The 19,538-nt window shown below is 47.7% G+C and overlaps 1 protein-coding gene across 4 annotated transcripts in view; it reads left to right on the top strand.

Moving 5' to 3' along the window:
- Nucleotides 1-16,185, top strand: part of Sufu (SUFU negative regulator of hedgehog signaling) — a 98,535-nt gene extending 82,350 nt beyond the window's left edge. For 3 of the 4 annotated variants that reach the window (XM_090345989.1, XM_090345988.1, XM_090345986.1), the window contains exons 11-12: nucleotides 9,393-9,461; nucleotides 12,467-16,185. In XM_090345989.1, coding sequence (XP_090202115.1) covers nucleotides 9,393-9,461; nucleotides 12,467-12,556 — 159 coding nt within the window. In that variant the 3' untranslated portion in view covers nucleotides 12,557-16,185. The remainder of the gene's footprint in view (nucleotides 1-9,392; nucleotides 9,462-12,466) is intronic. The other variant, XR_016537802.1, reaches the window with a different exon arrangement.
- Nucleotides 16,186-19,538: the final 3,353 nt, after the last annotated feature.

The raw sequence follows: 19,538 nt of genomic DNA, 5'->3' as shown, positions 1-19,538 counted from the left end.
AGCTGAGGTCAAAATGGAAGCTAGTGCTTTAGGGATATTGTGTTCCATAAATTATCTTGCCTTTTTCCACTGTTGTTATTACATTGTTTCATAACAAAATTACTTTGAACTATAAAGTTATAAATACATTTTAAAAGTCCCACTTGGTAACATTAGATTTCTGACCATGTGGTGTTGGTAGTTACTGTAGCAAAAGCTCTGAAGTGTAACATTTGAAATTCTCCCAGTATAAGTGGAAAGGGCCTCTGCCACCCCCACGGCCCGCCCCCACCATGTTTCCACTGCCATCACTGCCTCTGCTGAGAATAATTTTGACCTCTTTCCTGGGCAGAGCTGGTAAGGAGGTGGAAGTTGGAGGCTGTAGGAGACCCTAGCCCTTAAAAGATCATCAGTCATCATTCCAGACATGGTGCTGATGGGTCTTGACAGATGTGTCCTCATGGTGTCTGTGTGTGGAGGTAGGGACTCCCCAGTCTCAAAGAAGAAAATTTACCCAGTTAATGTCTTCCTGCAATATGGGATGGGATAGTCAGCATCTCCACTTTTCAGCCTCCTAGGAATCTCAGTCCCCAGAGGCCTCAACAAGATGTTGGATGGCTCTTTACACATATGGAAGGAAGCCTTCTGGACCCCACTTACAATTCCCAAGTACCTTATCTCTTCCTTCCTGATTTCCTAGCTGCTGGCTTTCCTGCTCCCAGCATCGCAACCCCCTCACTCACTCCCTGGCAGCCCCTGAGTGAGCTGGGGCACTCAGCACCCGCTGACTCCTACCACTCAGACCCCTCCCGTGGGCTGTTGCCTGGGGAACCAGGGAGTGGTGGGAACGAGCCGCTGGCCTCGGCATGTTTCAATAAAGTTGCTGTGCTGGGAGCTGCTTAATCAAAGGCCTGTGTTATGGGCTCATTAGTGTGGTCCACCACGGAGCAGCTCACAGGAGAGCTCCTGGGAAGGCTGGCTGAGGCCCCCTTCTTCAGGCATGCACCCTTGATCACCGAGGGGTTTCTCAGGCCCTTTTCGAGGAGCCCTGGGAAACCCTCTGACCCTGCCCCAACCAACAAGATTCTCAGCAACCGAGCCAACACCCACGCCATCCCTCCTCCCCTCCCTTGAGCAGTCAGCATTTTCTGCCTCTGACTGCCAGCCGCCTTCCCCTTTAGGGTCTTGCCTCTGTGGTCACAGACAGCACCTTGGCTTGTGAGAACCTGAGCTTGTAATGACTTGTGGGCCAATAGGTCTCCCTCAGAGGCTGCCTGTCTCCCCAGGAGTCTGGAGGCCTGGGGTTAGACTCACACTCACCGAGGCGGCCCATTCCTCTGTGCCAAGAAGGTCTCAGACCTCTAGAGAAGGTGAACCCAACACAGAGAGCCTACCCTTTCACCGTGCAGCATCTCTCACTTCTGGGATTCAGGTGCCAGCTCTCTGGAGACAGAAAAGCAGGAAAGAACTAAATGCCACAGATAAAGGACAGAGGGACCTGGACTTCCCTTCTCTTGGCTGCCGTGTGAACTCTTCCTGTGGGTCGCAGCTGAAGTGACAGGGCAGGTATGATGTTCTTGCATCAGCCTTTAGCAGCCTTGGAAGCCCTCACTACCAGTCTTGGCACCTGACTCTGGCTATCGGCCCGGGCCTGTTATCTCTAGAGGGAAAGCAAGGCAGAGACACTCTGCATGGTGAAAATAACAAAGGAGAACTGAGAGGAAAATGCCAAGGTTAGGGAACCTGAGCTCCTTTCCGGAGTTCATGGAGTAACTGCAGACAGGTCCTGAACCCCTTCTCTTGGACAGGCACCTGCTTTCTCTCCTTGTACCATCTCAGGGAAGTCAGTGTGATGGTGCATGGAAAAGTGGGGAAGAGACAGTGCCAGGAGAGGTGTAGGGAGTGGGCATTCATTCAGAGTTTCTCCAGAGGCGGGATTTGGCTCCAGTGCTATGCTTTTCTCTTTACCGAGAAGACTTCTGGTTCTATCCCTTCTACCTTTGCTGTGACGCCCTTGTTGAGATGGTAAAGTCTGTCAGCCAAATCTGGAGCTTGACAAAGAGGGTCTTTTAGACCCTAAGGGAAGGCCTGCCAAACTCTTCTTTTGCCCCTCCTCCACCCAGCATTCCCTCAACCCAAGGCATTGGTGAACTTCCTCCTTGATACCAGACTGTCTGTCTTCTCAGCTGAGCCTGGCATAGAGCTGAGTAGTTCCTCAGTCCCCAGACAGTGCCATCTGAAGGGAAGAAGTCTCTGTCTCAGAGGTCATAGAGAGTTCACATCACCAAATATGAGAATAGATTTTTTTAGCCTCTGCGTGTTTTTTCAGCTGTGCGGTATCTGACAGCTTACCCGGGCAGGGCTTCTAGCCTCCGCTACTCTAGCAGTCCAGTAGAAGGTCACTGGCTCAGGAGAAGACATCCAAGCTGTTCAAGTGGACTCTGCTACTTCTGGCCAGGCTAAAAATCACCACCAAGCTCTGCCCCAGCCCAGGGACAGACTCCATTCCTCTCCAGACAAGTCTGTACTCTCAATCTACAGCAGTGGAAGGGCCACATGTGGATACTTTGTAAAAGATGGCTTGGGACTCTCCACATGAGCCCTGTACAACTCCCTTTTTATGTCTGTCATTCTTCCTTTCACTGGTGGACTAGCCACACCTCTTCCCCTCAGACATTTTTGGTTGGCTGACCCAGAGACCTCATTGTCTAGGGGTATGCTTCTTAAGCTTTAAAGCCCAGCATTGTGCTTAGGAAGGTATTTTCTCTTAAAGAAGAGAACTATAATGCCCTAGTGTGTCCCCAGCAACCAACAGCCTGCTTCAGGCCACCAAAAGCCAACTTCCCATCACCCCCTGAGAACAGGAAATGAATGAGGCCTCCCTGTGCCCCCAAAGCCCCCTGAAGCAAATGCCTCTGCCCTTCTCAGCATGGGGGTGTCTTCAGGCTGTTTTCTAGCTTTTGTTTGGCCTGGACAGAGGGTAGGGTCACAGTAAGCAGGACAATTTGCTGGCCCCTGCCACCTCCACTGCCATTGCTAGTGCCAGTCTAGCTTGTTGGCAGGCCCTCCCACTGTAAACAACACATTTCCTTCCATGAGAGAAGGAATGGGAGGGAAAAGAAAACCAAACTTGTTGGGAAGCAAGAACAACGTGTCAACACGAAGAGCAAACAAGGCTTTGGACAAAGGGGAAGGAATGGGCATTGTCAACCACTCAGAAATATCATTGACCACAGACATTGGGATCAAATCAGCATCAGATCTATAGCACCAGAGCCCCTGTTGTGGCAGAGCTTGGACTGCCTAGGGCAGCTACTGACAAAAGATCACGTTTCAGGTTCTTTTCTGGAACTTGCTGAGACCTATGGAATTGAGAGGTTATTGATAATCCCTTTCTATCAGCTAGGTAGGCTGGTCTATAACAGCTGGTATGAGTCCACTGGAGTGAGTTGCTGGCCTAGATTCCCATGGCCCTCTATGACAAAAGGTAGGGAAGGCAAAGACAATACAACTCAGCCAATCAGATGGTTGTGGTAAAGCTTGTGACCAAACCCTTTCCCCTCTGGGCTGCTTTCCCAGAATTTCACCCCCACCATGATCTCCTGGGGAGCCTTTAAAGAATTCAGATGTCAGCCAGTGGCTCAAGCCTATAACCCTAGCTACTCTTAGAGATTGAGATTTGAGGATTGCAGTTCAAATTCAGCCCAGGCAGAAAAGCCCATGAGACTTTTATCTCCAATAAACTACCAGAAAGCCAGAAGTGGTAGAGTGCTAGTTTCAAGCAAAAAAGCTCAGGGACAATGCTTTGGCTATAAGTTCAAGTCCTAGGACTAGCACCACCCACACCCACACCCCCCCAAAAAATACATGTGATTTGGCCTTGAGTATTTAATTCTGTGTTCATGAAGCCTAGCATCTCCACATGTCCATATATATATATATATATATTTTTTTTTTTTTTTTTTAAATCTCCCTGGCTAAAGGTTTGCAAAATCATTTGGTATATGACAGGACAGATACATATGCTTCTCATCGCCACTGCCCATAGCTGTCTGCTTATATTGATAATTTTGTATGGAGAATTACATTATAAATATCCAAGTGGCCCTTGGCAGTAAAAAGGTTCCACACCCACGATAAGAGGAGGGCTGCCAGATCAGGCACTGTTCTGAAGTCTGAGAGATTGTCTCTTCCCAATCTCCTTCCTGTCTCCTTCCTGTTTGTACATGGACCTAAGTGTTTTATGCCTGGCTCTTCATGAGTACAAATATAAAAGAATGCTGTTGTTATTATCATCATCGCTATTCTGTTGCTTGTTTCTGTGCTAGAGGAACTGTTGAAATGTATGCATTCATCAGTCTGGTTTAGAAATTTGCCCCACTGGTGTGGTTCGCAACCCATCTTGGTGTGTCTTGGGCTGGAATATAGCTCAGTGGCAAAGCGCTTAACTATCAAGTGCAACATCCCAGGTTCGATCCCCAGTACCCAAAAAAAAAAAAAAAAGAATTTGGTTTGTCTTCCTTTCGAGTTGGTCAGCCTATTATTGTAGCAGCTGTATGTCTGATGCTGCATGGGGGTACAGGGGGTGGAGATCTAGCTGTGTTGAACTAAGTAGGTGACAGGTGGTCAGAAGACATGGATAGGAAGGTTTGGGTTTGATGATTTTCCAGGCCATTCCTAAAAGCTACAACTACCCTTACTTCCCCCGTCAGAGACAGACAAGTCAGTCTAAACACTCAAGCTTCCAGAGCTGGGGCACTTTCCCCAAACCAGAAAGAGGAACCTACTATAACAACTAGGTTATTTCTTGACTGTCCTAAAATATGAGAGAGTGGCCATTTTCACTGTTACTGTCCTAGCCATTTCTATTATTATTTGTGGCTGAGCCAGAGAGCTCCACAGGGACCCAGTGAGCTTCAGGAGCTCCAAGCCCCAGACCTACACAGGCTTTTCCCACAGTGGTATCACAACGGCAGGTCTGTTCCTCGGGAGAGCTCCCAGGAGCTCCTCCATCATAGCTGTCTATCTCCAGTGTCCTGTTGATAAGATCTGTTAACATTCTCAGCTCCAGCTCTGAAATACACAAAGAACAGGGCCTGTTTGTTCAATCTAAGCTTCTAAGGTTTAACTCCCAAAGGAAATTAAATTAGGTGCCTGGAGCTATGACAGTCTGCCGTGTTTCTTTGCAGAGAATGTCACCCTTAATATCGTGCAGATCTTGTGTATAATTCCCCCCCTTTAATTCTTTTTAAATACTGTGAGCTTTTCAGCAGTAACCAGTAAATCACCAAAAGTGAAAATGGAGGAGCCACTGGAGTTTTTCCGTGTGAGGTCTTGCCATACCTTTCACCAACTAAGTACAGAATAAATCAACACAGAGACAGTGCTAGACTTAGAGGTAGAGATACTAAAAAGCCTTCATAACCGACCCTTTTCCAGCACTAATTCCAGACCTTTGTCAGAGAAACTGCCTTAGGACAAGACTCAGGGTTGGTGGCATTACCTTTCCTGTGGTTGAAAAAAAAAAAAAAGAATTCCTTTTGGAATTGAGTTTCCACTGTCTCTATAAGTCCCCTAACCTCCTGTCTTACTCCCAGCAATGTACTAGTTCTAATCCCAGACCTATTTACCATTCTGGCAGAAAGCTCCTCCCTTCAAATTATTTATGTTAGAAATAAATCCTGCCCCCTCTAAACTGGGGCCATTGTGATATAACTGAGTTTAAGGCACGCTGTGTTTGTTCTGTCATTTACAAAGATAGGGTAGGGCAGCAGCCTTGACCTGAAGAGCTCAGGGACAATGACCAGGTCCACAGTTCAAGTCCCACCACTCACAAAAAAGAAAAAAAATCTGACATTTGCAAAGGTTGCACTAAGCCCTGGAAATGCTAAAAGTATGAAATGTGACTTTTATACTACTCAAGTTGACTAGTGACAACCAGTAGAGAAACTCTGGCCTTGGTGGTATACACCTTGGGATAAAAAGTAGCAAGTGCTGGGAGTTTCAACTAGTGGTAGAGTGCTTGCCGGAGTTCAATTCCTCAGTAGCACATACATAGGAAAAGCCAAAAGTGGTGCTGTAGCTCAAATGGTAGAGTGCTAGCCTTGAGAAAACTCAAGGACAGTGCTCAGGCCCTGAGTTCAAGCCCTGGCACTGGTAGAAATAAATAAGTAAATAATTAAATGAAAAAGAGTAGCAGGAAGGCAGGTACTGGTGGCTCACCCCGGTAATCTTAACCACTCACGGAGCTGAGATCTAAGGATCAAGGTTCAAAGCCAGCCTGGACAGCGAGGTCCATGAGAGTTTTAACTTCCAATTAACCACCAGAAAACAAAAAATGGGAGTTCAAGCCCCACAATTTCCCTAACCTCTACACACACACACACACACACACACACACACACACACACACACACACACACACACCCCAAAAAGATAGCAAGAATCTCCAGTGGAGCAAAGTTCTATGACTGGGTATAGCTGCAGTCTAGGAAGAGTCGCTCCAGGCAAGTTGGAGGAAGAATAAGTTAGGAGTACCTCTGGTGGACATTACCCTGAGCTAGCTGGCTTTGTTCTCTTTCTGACTCAAAGGTTTGTCCCTATCCTCACTTGAGACCTGAGCTCCTAAAGCAGACATTTTGGTAAGAAGATATATGCCCTTGGTCAAAGCTGTTGGTTCCTAACTATGGGCTTCTACCCTAGAAAAGAAGTCCTGTCAACCGAAGGAGTCAAGTGGGAAGTGCACTGCCTTCATGCCTGTCCATGTCATGTCATGTCATGTCATGTCATATCATGCCTGGAAGAATGAATAGAGAAGTACATTTCTATCCAGACACCCATATCTCATGTCTATAATCCTAGCTACTTAGGAGGCTGAGAGCTGAGGATCGTGGTTCCAAGCCAACCCAGGTAGGAAAATCCATGAGACTTAGCTCCAGTAAACTATTCAGAAAAAACCAGAAGTAGCACTGTGGCTCAAGTAGTAGAGCTCTAGCCTTGAATGCAAAGAGGCTCAGGGACAGTGCCCAGGCCCTGAGTTCAGTTCCCAAGACCAGCGTGCACATGCACGTGCACACACACACACATAAACACACACACACAAATTTCTAGAACCTAAGCATTCAGAATTTGAAAGTAGTACTTCAGGGACTAAGCTTCAAGCCCAGGCATAACTGGAATATGTTTCTTTCTGAGCCTCCCAGAGCATGTGCTATATAATAACCTATCTGTGCCTTAGTTTCCTCATCTGTAAGGATGCAGTCAGCGTAGAACCTGGTATGGGAGTGATTTTTCTTTTCTTTTTTTTTGGGGGGGGGGCAGTCCTGGGCCTTGAACTCTGGGCCTGAGCACTGTCCTTGTGCTTTCTCTTTTTTTTTTTTTTTTTTTTTGCCAGTCCTGGGCTTGAGCTCAGGGCCTGAGCACTGTCCTTGGACTTTCTCAAGGCTAGAGCTCTACCACTTGAGCCTCAGCACCACTTCCGGCTTTTTGCTATGTATGTGGTACCGAGGAATCGAACCCGGGTCTTCATGCATGCTAGGCAAGCACTTTAACCACTAGGCCAAACTCCCGGCCATGTCCTTGTGCTTTCTCAAGGCTAGCACTCTACCACTTGAGCCACAGCACCACTTCCAGCTTTTTCTATGTATGTGGTACCAAGGAATTGAACCCACATCTTCATGCATGCTAGGCAAGCACTCTTACCACTAGTCCAAACTCCCGCCTTCTTCTTACTTGGGATATATTCTTGCTCATCACTCACATGTTTCCTTTAGGTCCACTATGAGAACCATAGTGACCTTCCTTGCTCTCCTTTTCTCTTCCCTCTTATTTCACAATGTGGGAACTTCTGCTTTTATCACAGTGGACTACTCCCAGGGGTAAACTGATGGACATTCTCTCAAGTTCTTGATTTTCAGTCTTCTCACAAGGAGAGTTTACCTCAGTGGCGTCCTTCCTCTGGATCTTCATTCCATTGCAGTTCTTCCTCTATGCCCTGCCCAGGCTGCTTAGGGCCTGGTAGAAAAGCAGTCAAAGCCACAGCCTGGGAGAGCCTAGGAGTCTCTTTGTCAACAAGGAGGGGGAGTGGAAGGCATCAGACTTTGGAAGAAGAAATATGTCCTCTGCTGGACCTGATAAAGTACAGGTGTGGGCAAACTCAGCCTGGCCTAGCATAGGAAAAGTCGAAAAAGTTCATTAAGTTGATCAAGGCCTGAGGTTCTGAGCACTGTGGACTTTTCTACTGCCTGAGAAAACTTGTTTAGGAGACAAGAGTAGTGGTTGTGCTAGCCAATGGTGACTACCTTCAGCAACAAAGCATAAGGTGACAGATGTCAAACTAGAGCCAAAGAGTGGGAAGCTGGAGGGAATCCAGAAGAGAAAAAGGGTTGAGGAGCTCAGTGGTTGACTGGAGCTAGCAGGACCGTTCTGAGAGACCATGAATTTATTTTAGCATGTAAATTTTACTTATTTATTTAAATTATCTTTTTTTTTTTTTTTTTTTTTTTTGCCAGTCCTGGGCTTGAACACCACTTCCGGCTTTTTTTTTTTTTCTATGTATGTGGTACCAAGGAATCGAACCCGGGTCTTCATGCATGTAAGGCAAGCACTTTAACCACTAGGCCAAACTCCCGGCCTATTTAAATTATCTTTAAAGAGTGGATTTCAATCCTCCATATCAGTTTATGAGTATATCTTGATCAATATAATTTCTTCTGTCATTCTTCCTTTCTGCTTATTCTTGGATATACCTCTGGTGGCATTTCTAGCCTCTGGATAGAGCTTATATTCCAAAGCCAGATACATTCCTTTTGCCTTTCTAAGTTATGGGGAAGGGATGGGAACATGTGAGCCTGATCTAGCCAGGAAGATGTTGTCAACAGACCATTCTCTGTGCTTTTGTTTGTTTGTTAAAACAAACAAACAAACAAACAGGTCCTGGGGGGCCTGAAGTTTGGCCTAGTGGTAAAAGTGCTTGCCTAGCATGCACGAAGACCCGAGTTTGATTCCTTGGTACCACGTATATAGAAAAAAAAAAGCTGGAAATGGTGCTGTGGCTCCAGTGGTAGAGAGCTAGCCTTGAGAAAGCCCAATGATAGTGCTCAGGCCCCTGAGTTCAAGGCTCGGGACTGGCAAAAACAAAACAAAAAACAGGTCCTGGAGTATTAATTTAGGGCCTGGTTGCTATTCCTGAGCCAATTTGTGCTCAAGCTTTTTCTGAGTAGTTTATTAGAGATAAGAGTCTCATGGACCTTCCTGCCTAGGCTGGTATAAAACCATGATCCTCAGATCTCAGCCTCCTGAATAGCTAAGATTACAGGTATGCTCATCAGCGCTTGGCTAAGACCTTTTTTAAATACTATATATATATATATTGTGTGTGTGTAAATAAAAGCCATTTTGTGCCTTTTCTCCAGATTCTGTTGACAGAAGAGTTTGTAGAGCAAATGCTGGAAGACTTAGAAGATCTGACTTCTCCAGAGGAAGTAAGCCTGATTTCCTAAGCTTGATTTCTCTCTTACATCTAGGAGCATGTACCAGCATGTGTGTGCATATTTGTGTGCACTTGTGTGTGTGTGTGTGCATCTGTGAGCCACTCTCTAAGTTGCAGAAACAGGCTGGATAGGAGCCCCTGGAAATGTTAAATGGCTTTATTTCTGTTTCTATGAACCATCACTGTTCCTTACCCCACCCTTATGAGGACACTCAGCAAATTGTCTGAATCACCAGCTCTTGAGAACCTCATTGAAGAGGCAGCCAGGACCTTCAGGCTAGTATGAGTTCCCCCCAGCCCCTGCTGTTCCCTGGCAGGTTCTTAACAGAAAGCCCATATCTGCTGCCAGAGAACATTCCACTGGGGAGTTCTGGTGGGCAGTGAGGCTTTTGCCTCAGGCCACCCAGGAGTCACACATTCCCTTCCTCCTTTCCCTAATGTAAGCTCTCCCCTCTTAAGTTGCCTCTTCCGGGCTAGCTCAGAGCCTGAGGAGTTGGCAGGCCAGGTAGGGTTGTGCCGCCCCTTGGCGCCCTCTCTGGGGTACTGGAATGGAGTTCATAATCCCCTTTGTTTTTCTTCCTTGTTCCTGGCATCCTCATTTGCTGGGACTTACCTCACTCTGGAAAGTCCCTTCCCCTCCCCCTGCCTCCTACTAACCAGCACCCCAGTGGGACCTGAGCCTCCTAGCCTCAATGCTTCATGGGTTAGTAGAACATTAGCAAGTTGCCCAGACCCCTGGAGAGCTCCTCGAAGCCCTCCCCTGCCTGTGGCAGAGACAGACCCTTTCCTTGTCCTGTCTGCTGGAAAACGTGCTTGGAAGGGATCTTTGCCTACCAGGGACTGGGCACAGAGTGGATAAAAATTACCCAGAGCCAGTCACCCCCCAAGAGAGCAGTGTCTTCTTTGCCTCCTGTGATATAGCTTGATAAATTAATTCATTAACGTATTCCAAAGTCATCAAGCACCCAATCTATGCCAGTTAATCACTTCCCCCCAAGTCACTGGCTTCTGAGGCCCAACTCCCCATCAGACAAACCACAGCCAACTCCTCAAAAGTACTTCCGGAGGAGCCTTGTCGTGCTGAGGCGGTGGTGTGCCAGCCTGTTCCTTCCTTTGGGCCTTGGTGTTGAGGAGAGTGGAAAAGGGACAGTCCAGGCAAGAGGGACAGGAGCCAGGGGAAGCTTAGGAAAGTAGGTCACTAAAAATGACTTTTTTTTTTTTTTGCCTTCCTGTCTAGAGGCTATCCCCACAGCCTGCTCCACTCTCCACTTTGTCCTGGCATGGATGATCCCTTATTAGAGGGAGAGCAGGAGGAGCCTGCCAGGAAGTATTGCACTGGGTCTACTCCTGCCCAGCTCTAGGCAGGCTGGGAGCACTGTTCTCTTCTTTTTCACTCTGGCCCTGACATGTAGCTTAGCCCAGAGACAGTAAGAACCATAAAAGACAGACTCTGCTTCCAAGCTCTAGCATTAATCCAAGTCAGTGAGCTTATACTGAGCACCAGCTGTGTGCCAGGCTACATGCAGTATCCTACACTCTAGAGAAATAAAATGTCTGCCTCTTTTCCTCTCCCCACCAGAATCCCCCTGGTGAGTGGGAAAAACAAAACAAGAAGCTGACCAATGATTCCTGGGGCAGAAGACCTTGGCTTCTCCTTAGCTATCACTTACACCACTCTAAGCAAGGGACTTTGGGAAGCAGATGAAAATGTGCAGGGGAAAGTGGATTTGCTCTTTCTGATGATGTACTAGTCCCAAACCACATTTGTCCTACTTCTGTGTTCCCACAAGGCCACAAGGTAGATCTGGCATTAAGGTCCATAAAGTGGATCTTAAATTAGAGCCCCCTTCCCTTTTTTCTTTGCCAATCCTAGGACATGAACTTGGGGCCTGAGCGCTGTCCTTGGGCTTTCTCAAGGCTAGAGCTCTCCACTTAAGTCACATCGCCATTTCCAGCTTTCTCTCTCTCTTTCTTTCTTTCTTTCTTTCTTTTTTTGTGGATCATGGGGCTTAAACTGGGCCTGGGCGCTGTCCCTGTGCTCTTCAGCTGGAGAACCAAGCCCCACTTCCCATTTTCTAGAGGTTAATTGGAGTTTCAGGTTCTTTTATGCCAGGGCTGGCTTTGAACCTTGATCCTCAGATCTCAGCCTCCTGAGTAGCTAGGATTACAGGCATGAGCTACCATGCCTGGCTTCCAGCTTTCTCTTTTCTTTTTTTTTTTTTTTGCCATGGGCTTGAGCTCAGGGCCTAAGCACTACCACTTGAGACTCAATACCACTTCCGGCTTTTGTCTATGTATGTGGTACCAAGGAATCAAACCCAGGTCTTCATGTGTATGGTGTATGCTAGGCCAGCACTCTACCACTAGGCCAAACTCCCAGCCTCCAGCTTTTTCTATGTATGTGGTACCAAGGAATCAACCCACATCTTCCTGCGTGCTAGGCAAGCACTCTACACTAGGCCAAATTCCTGCTCCCTGCCACCCCCCTCCCTTTAGACCCTTTGACAAAGGCTGTGGAGGACAGGTTCTAGGATCCTTCTCCCGTCTTAGAAAGAAAGGCCATGGCAATGACAAACTTCGGCCACTTTCCCGTAGCATCTGCACCCTGCCCTGGTCCCCATCTTCCAGCCCCAGGGCCTCAGGGAACAGATTCCTAACATGCTTGTGGCTGGAGGCAGAACCAAGGAAGTGAGCAGGGAGGAGGTCAGCACAGTGAAGAAATAGCTAGAAAACACCCCTCCCCCAAGCTGGCCAGTTATTTGCAGGACAAGAGGAAAGAAGGGGTGAGAATTTCAGCTGTTTGGTCCTAGTTGCCCACCTGGGTGCAGATTTGGAAGCAAAAACTATTTAATAACCTGTCATGGCCCTAAATCCAGGGGTCGGGTCTAGGTGAATGTTTTACCTCTCCTGGCATTCTCTATCTTTAGAAAAAAAAAAAAAAAGCTGTGCAGTGTATTAACCATGTGTGCTCTGAATCTATGTTTGCTTCCTCCACAGTTCAAACTTCCCAAAGAATACAGCTGGCCTGAAAAGAAGCTCAAAGTCTCCATCCTCCCTGACACGGTGTTCGACAGTCCACTACACTAGCCTGAGCTGGGCCCTGCAGGGGCCAAAGGGAACCCAGCTGCTCCCTGAGTGACTTCCAGTGTAACAACTGTGTAAATGCCATTCCTACCAGTTAAAAGACAAGTGTGAGGATGATGGCACAGGCGCTGCACACACAGCTCAGTGGATTGCTGTGCAGGCACAACCATGGGTCCCACCTCACCTCCAGCTCAAGAGCTGCACCCCACCCCCCCCTGCCAAGCTGGCCGAGCCCGTGTGACCAAGCCCTCATTCCACTGGGCCAGTGAGCAGGCACATGCCAACTCTCCCACCTGCTGCCACCACAGGTTTTCGCTTGAGATTTGACTCTGGACTCATGGTGTACCCTCTGGATGGGCACAGGCCTTGTCCTCCTGTACCCCTGGTTCAGAACAGGCCTTTACTCGTCAGGGTGCTCCAGCCACAGAACAATTCCTCTGAGTATGTTTGATTTTCTTTTTCCTTATTTTATTTTGTAGAAACCGGATGGTATTTTATAGCTCAGCAGAGATGTTCACAGGTCATGTATATAATGTTTTTTAAACAGAATTTTATAAGATGAACTTTAGCATTCCTCAGACAAGGGCCGAGGGCTCTGCCTCCCTCTGCACTGCCTCCAGAGAAGGTGCCCGGTGCTGCCTGCTAGCGCTGGGCCCTAAAGGAGCTGGCTCCACACAGGGCCTTTTCTTCTCAGCTGAGCCTAGGGCAAGAGAAGAGAGAGACACTATATGCAGCCTGGAACCTGGTTTTTTGGGAGTCCAGGTTGTTTTCCAAGTAAACCAGGTCCCAGAAGGTTGAGGGGACTTCAAGGACTAAGGCTTTATTGGCTCCAGCCCTATTTTCTAACACTTTTCTACCCAATCAAGCCTACCAAGGAGAATGCAAGGCTGTAAGGCCTAGAACCTCACTGACTACCCCCACTTTCCACTAAGAGCCTGTGGTCTTCTGCTCTTTTACCACCGCATCCCTTCCCTTGACCCCTGGGCTTCCCAGTTTCTAGATTGGCTTATGAAAAATAAGGAGTCGGGGCCAGGAGCATGGCCTAGTGGTAGAGTACTTGCCTACCATGTACAAAGCCCTGGGTTTGATTCTTTGGTACCACATACACAGAACAAGCTAGAAGTGGAGCTGTGGTTCAAATGGCAGAGCACAAACCTTGAACTGAAGAGCTTAGGGACAGCACTCAGGCCCAAAGTCCAAGCCCCACAACTCTTAAAAAGAAAAAAAGGAAGAAGAAAAGTCAATCTCTCAACTTCTCTTTTACTTTGATTCTGCTGATACTGCCCTCCACCATTCTTCCATCTATTCTTGTCTTATTCTTTACCCTTGCTCTGTCTCTTTTTCTTTCATCCTGGCTACTTGTGGTACCTTGGTTCTTTACCTTCAGTTCTACAGATCTCACAGTTGACCTTCCAGAAGACAACAACCTCTCAGTTCCTTGTCTCTATCTCTGTCTGTCTGTCTGTCTGTCTGTCTGTCTGTGTGTCTCTGTCTCTGTTTCTCTCTGTCTCTTTCTCTCTTTCCCCTCTTTCCTTTAGTCCTTGGGCTTAAACCACAGGTGCTAGGCACTGTTCCTGAACTTTTTTGTTTGTTTGTTTGTTAACTGATTTTTTTAAATCTTTTTTGATACTAGGGATTAAACCCAAGACATTGCACTTGCTAGGCAAGCTAAATCCCAGCCCATCTGCCCCTGAACTTTGTACGTTCAAGGCTAGCACTATACCACTTGAACCACAACTCCACTTCTGACTTTTTAGTTCTTGGGTATGAGTCTCATAGATTTTCCTGCCCAGGCTGGCTTTGAATTGTGATCCTCAGGATCTCAGCCTCCTGAGTAGCTAGGATTATAGACGTGAGGCACTGGTGCCTGGCTAGGAGTTCCTTTTGAGGTCTCTCTCACTCCTGACCTGGAATCAGCAAACCCTTTTCCCGCCCTCTTAAACTGCTGCTTCACATTCAACCTTCAGACATCTTCAGAACATCGATTTTATCTGTCAGGATTATGTGCACTTCCTCTTTGCCCCATCTACTCCTTCCACCCACATGGATACCTTCAGGGGTGCCCTAAGAGGCCCATTGGGAACAAGATTTCTCTGCTGAAAGATCTACCAAGGAGCAGCCTCCAGAGGACAGGACTTGGACCCCTTAAGTAACTACTAGGTCTGGCCTTTTGTGTATCGCAGGGTTGTCTTGTTGACATTAAGCTCAGAGCTACAAGTCAGACCCACCCAGAGAACTTGGGAGAAACTGGTTACAGGCCTTTACCAGCTAAGACAGAAGCCCTTCTGGAACTCATTCTGGCAACAAGACTTCCATAAGGACACTTGTCCTCCACCATAGCTCTGTAACTCTTACCTTCTCACTCTTCATGGTCAGAGAGGTGCCTCCTATTCCTGGATATTCTGGCCCTGGTCTCCCTAAATCTCCCTGGAAACTTGCCTGAGGGCTCCTAGCTACAGCTTGCTCTACCTTCCTCTGCCTGATTTGAGGAGGGTATGTGTGTTGGGAACTAAGTTTTGCCATCAGCATGTGAAGCATCTGGTCCACAACTTACCCCAGGCCTAAAGGGCCTTTGCAGGCTGACAGTTGGCTCTGGCTTCCTGGCCTGGTTCTTGAGGATTGGGAGCTAACAGAAGAAGGCAGTTCATTAGCTCCGAAGCAACGAGCCCAGGAAGCCCAGGAACCCATGAATATCCAAGATCCTGTTGGAACCAAGCCTCCATCATTTCTCCACAGTGCTTTGGTCCAGGAGAGTGACAGGCCCTCATCCAGCTCTGACTAGGCCACCTTTCCCTTGGGCTCTGGTTTCTTCCAGAAGTTTTTCAGGAAGAGAATTTTCCATTCAGCTGCTGTCTGGTAAGAGGGATCACAGATCGAGGATCAAGCCAGGCTGTCCTTTGTACCAAGCCCAGCACAGCTTCAGACTCAGGAGCACTCAACCTCTTATGGGAGGAGCTTATCACTTTCCTGTATCCTCCAGACCCCGAATGTCAGAGCTTCTGAGAAGGTGCTTCTTGTTTGTCGTTACCTAAAGCAGACACCTGTGTGGCCACCCTGGTTTGTTGTGGGTTGCAAAGGGATGGTGAGGCTAGCTAGCATTCTGAGTGGCACAGTGGCTCTTTCAAAGTCCTGGACCTGGCAGAGAAGCTGGTGTAGTTTCCTCTTTGAAAAAACAAGGCTCTGGGACAGGACTGGAGAGACCTTGGAGAGAACTTAGAAGAGCTAGAATATTCTAAAAACTAGCCCTAGAATCTTGGAGCTGGGATTGAGATGAGAGTAAGGAGGAAACCTGATGGATGGTCAGTGCCCCTATGGGGCAGACTAGTGGAGAAGTCCCTGGACTCTTATTTTTTTTTTATCTGGTCTTCCCTCTAGCTGCCGAGACCTCTGCCCCAGGTGAAATGCCTGCGTCTCTGTTACAAATCAGGAGTCCTTCCTTGTGTAGAAGTACCTGAATGCTGCAACGAGCAGGCTTTGTAAAGTTTTATATTAGTTTTTAAAGTCAGTGGTGACTTGGTTCCTGAGGCTGCAGCCAGCTCGGGACTTTTGTAAGAATTTTTGAGTGACTCACTTAGATGACATTCCTTTTTGCCCCCTTTCCTCTGTGTAATCTAAGTGCATTAAACATATTTGCAGAAGTGCCTGGGTCATGTGCTTCTTTCTGGCTGTCTACAGTAGGTGAGCAGGAAGCATGGGTCTTACCAGTCACTTAGAAGATGGAGGACAGAGCTGGAATGTGGTTCAGTGTTAGAGTGTTTGCGTAGCATTCATGAAGCCCTGGGTTCAATTCCTCATACCACATACACAGAAAAAGCCAGAAGTGGTGTTGTGGCTCAAGTGGTAGGATACTAACCTTGAGCAAAAGAACCTCAGGGATAGTGCCCAGGCCTTGAGTTCAAGCCCCATGACTGGCAAAAAAAGAAAAAAAAAGAAAAAGTGGAATAAGGAAGACCCAAAAGAAGTGTTGCTGGGAGTGCAAGGGTGTCAAGGTGTGGGCTCATGCAGTGTCTGAAATCAAGCAGAAACAATGGCAGGTACAGGCTCTCCCTCATTGGTTTTTATTGTCTGTTGGTGGGAGGGGGGTCTTTTTTTTTTTTTTTTTTTACCAGTCCTGAGCTTGAGCTCAGGGTCTGAGCACTGTCCTTGGGCTCTCTCAAGGCGAGGGCTCTACCACTTGAGCCACAGTACCACTTCCAGCTTTTTCTATGTATGTGGTACCGAGGAATTGAACCTGAGTCTTTATGCATGCGAGGCAAACACTACCACTAGGCCAAACTCCTGGCCCTTATATTCAGTTTTTAATACTAGTTAATAGAGTTGCTGGAGATCACCCATGTTAAGCAAGTGCTCTAATGACTTTACACCCTCAGCTCTCTTGGCCTTGATTCCTTTAAGGAATATGGCCCGTGGGGTGATGAGTGTGTGAGACCTAATCTTTGCCGCTTCATTCCTCTTCTTCCTACCTCTTCATTGGAAAGAGAACCCCAGTTTGAAAGTATTTTTAACCATTTTTTGGCTGGGCCCTGGTGGCTCATGCCTGTAATTCTAAATACTCAGGAGGCTGAAATTGGAGGATTGCGGTTCAAAGCCAGTCCAGGCACAAAAAGTTCACGAGACTCCTATCTCCAGTTAACCACCAGAAAACTGGAGATGGTGCTGTGGCTCATAGTGGTAAGAGAGCTAGCCTTGAGTTCCTGCTCAGGGACAGAGCCCAGGCCCAGAGTTCAAGTCCCATGACTGACAAAAAAAATTATTTTTGTACTGGTCCTGGGGCTTAAACTCAAGGCCTGACACTCTTAGCTTTTTCATTCAAGGCTGACACTACCACTGAGCTACACCTCCACTTCTGGCTTTTGGCTGATTAATTGAAGATAAAGGTCTCCAATTTGCTGGGCTGTGGGGGCTCCCACCTGTAATCTTAGCTATTGAGGAGGCTGAGATCTCAAGATCGTGATTCAAAGCCAGTCCAGGCAGGAAAGTCAGGGAGACATATCTTCAATTCCAGAAAACTAAGTGGAATATGACTCAAAGAGGTAGGGCAAAAGAGCTCAGGATGTAAGTTCAAGTTCCATGGCTGACTAGAAAAAAAAAGTCTCAGATTTGTCTGCTCAGCCTCCGGAGTACAATTACAGGTGTGAGCCATCAATGCCAAGCCAATTTGGGAGTCTTGTGCCTACTTCTAGCCCTCTGCTGTCTTCACTAAGCATCTAGATCCAGCCTCCTAGTCCAGGGCCTGGGGGAAGACTCAGGATCTGGAAAAGGGGGCAATTTCAGAACTAGAAAACAGCCAGGCCGTGGTGGCTCATGCTCATAACAGATCTGAGGATTCCAGTTCATAGCCAGCCCCAGCAGAAAAGTCCATGAGACTCATCTCCAATTAACTATTCAGAAAAAGCTAAAAGTGATGCTATAGCTCAAGTGGTAGAGTACTTAAGCTGGAAGCACAGAGAGGCTCAAGGACAGAGCCCAGGCCTTGAGTTCAAACCCTGGGACCGGGGCGGGGGGGAATCCCAAAAATCAGAACTAGAAAACATGCTGGGTAGCCCAGGGTAGTTCACCCTTCTAGCAACTCCCTTCAGCCTGGACTGGGTAAAGAGGAAGCATAGGGATTCAGCAACTCAAGGGGCCTTGAGAAAGGCAGGATGGCTTTCCCAGAGTTCCCACACATTCTTTCTCTTTTTCCTTGCTAGCCTTGGTTTTCTGTCCTGGCAGGCAGCATGGTCTTCGCTCATGGTCCTCAAGATGGAGTGGCAGCACCAGGGGATTCTGCTGGAGCTGGTTATGGAAGGCCTAGGACATCGCAGGCAGGATCTATGCACCCAGCTGCTGGGGACATCCCCTGGGAGGAGGTTAGAATTCCTCCTTTGTGACCTCTTTCTGGACTCTGATAAGGAGTAGTAGTCTCAGACCCTATGTTCAGTGTAAAGTGAGAATTGGCCTGGGCCTCAACCCCTCTCTTTTTTTAGGCTCTGTCCTAAAAAGACACAGAGTCAGGGTGAAGTTCTTGCTCCCCACAGAATACAGAATGTAGAGAGCCTGTGCTGCGGTGGTTTGGGGAAACAGCACCAAGCCGGAATTGTCTCTAGAAAGAAGGGCTCCAGGACTTAGACCAGGTCTCTAGAGCAAAGACATCATTACAGATCGTATCTGCTATGTAATCTGTAATGTCTCCTTCATGAAAGCCTGTGATTTCCTCAGGTGAAAATCTGCCTCTTTTGAGAGGCCAGAACTCTGGAGAAGGGGCCACAGCTTCTGGGCCTTGGGGGCTGAGAAATCTTAGAGATTGCCAAATTGGCATGGACCAGAAGAAGAATGCAAGCAGGAAGTGACTGGTCCCCACTTGCCAGGCAGAGGCAGCTGCAAGTGGTGAGGTAAGGGGGGAGAAAGGGGGGTAATACACTGAAGAGAAAGCTGTGTCCCCAGGCCAGGATGTAGCTAGGAGAGGCATCTCTCTTCAGACCCTTCTGGGGGGCCCATGGGACTGACCCAGTCCACTCTTTTCCTTATGGAGAGAGTCTTGGGAAGGCAGAATGGGGATTGCTTTGAGTACAGTGCTGGGTAATTGGTGGGATGAAGGAGACTTTTGAAGAGGTTGCAATGAGAATTGGTTGGTTTTATTGGACTCAGAGGGTAGCCATCCTGTTTCTTGTTTCTCCAATGTAGCCAACACCCAGTTCAGTCTCATGTGAGTCCTGAGGGCATTGAGAATGGAGCTGCTGTACATATAAGACTGGCAGGCCAGCTGTGCATTGTGGAGTCTCAACAGCAGCACAGCGGGAATGGTAAAAACCTTTCAGCAAAGGTGTACAAGGATTCTCAGCTTCCAGGAGATGGACACAGGCCGGCTTGAAGGAGCTCCTAGTGCAGTGGAAGCAATGGTGAAGGAAGCCCAACAAAAGAGGGAAACAGTAAAATAGCTCGTCCATCCCAGACCCACATTATGCTCTAGGCATCTGTGTGACTATATACTGTGATCTATCACAGT

Source organism: Megascapheus bottae, chromosome 15 (genome assembly GCF_031878675.1).
Source record: "Megascapheus bottae isolate mThoBot1 chromosome 15, mThoBot2.hap1, whole genome shotgun sequence".
Lineage (NCBI taxonomy): Eukaryota > Metazoa > Chordata > Mammalia > Rodentia > Geomyidae > Megascapheus > Megascapheus bottae.
The sequence above is the reverse complement of the archived record's forward strand: the minus strand, read 5'-3'. Positions and strand labels throughout refer to the sequence as shown.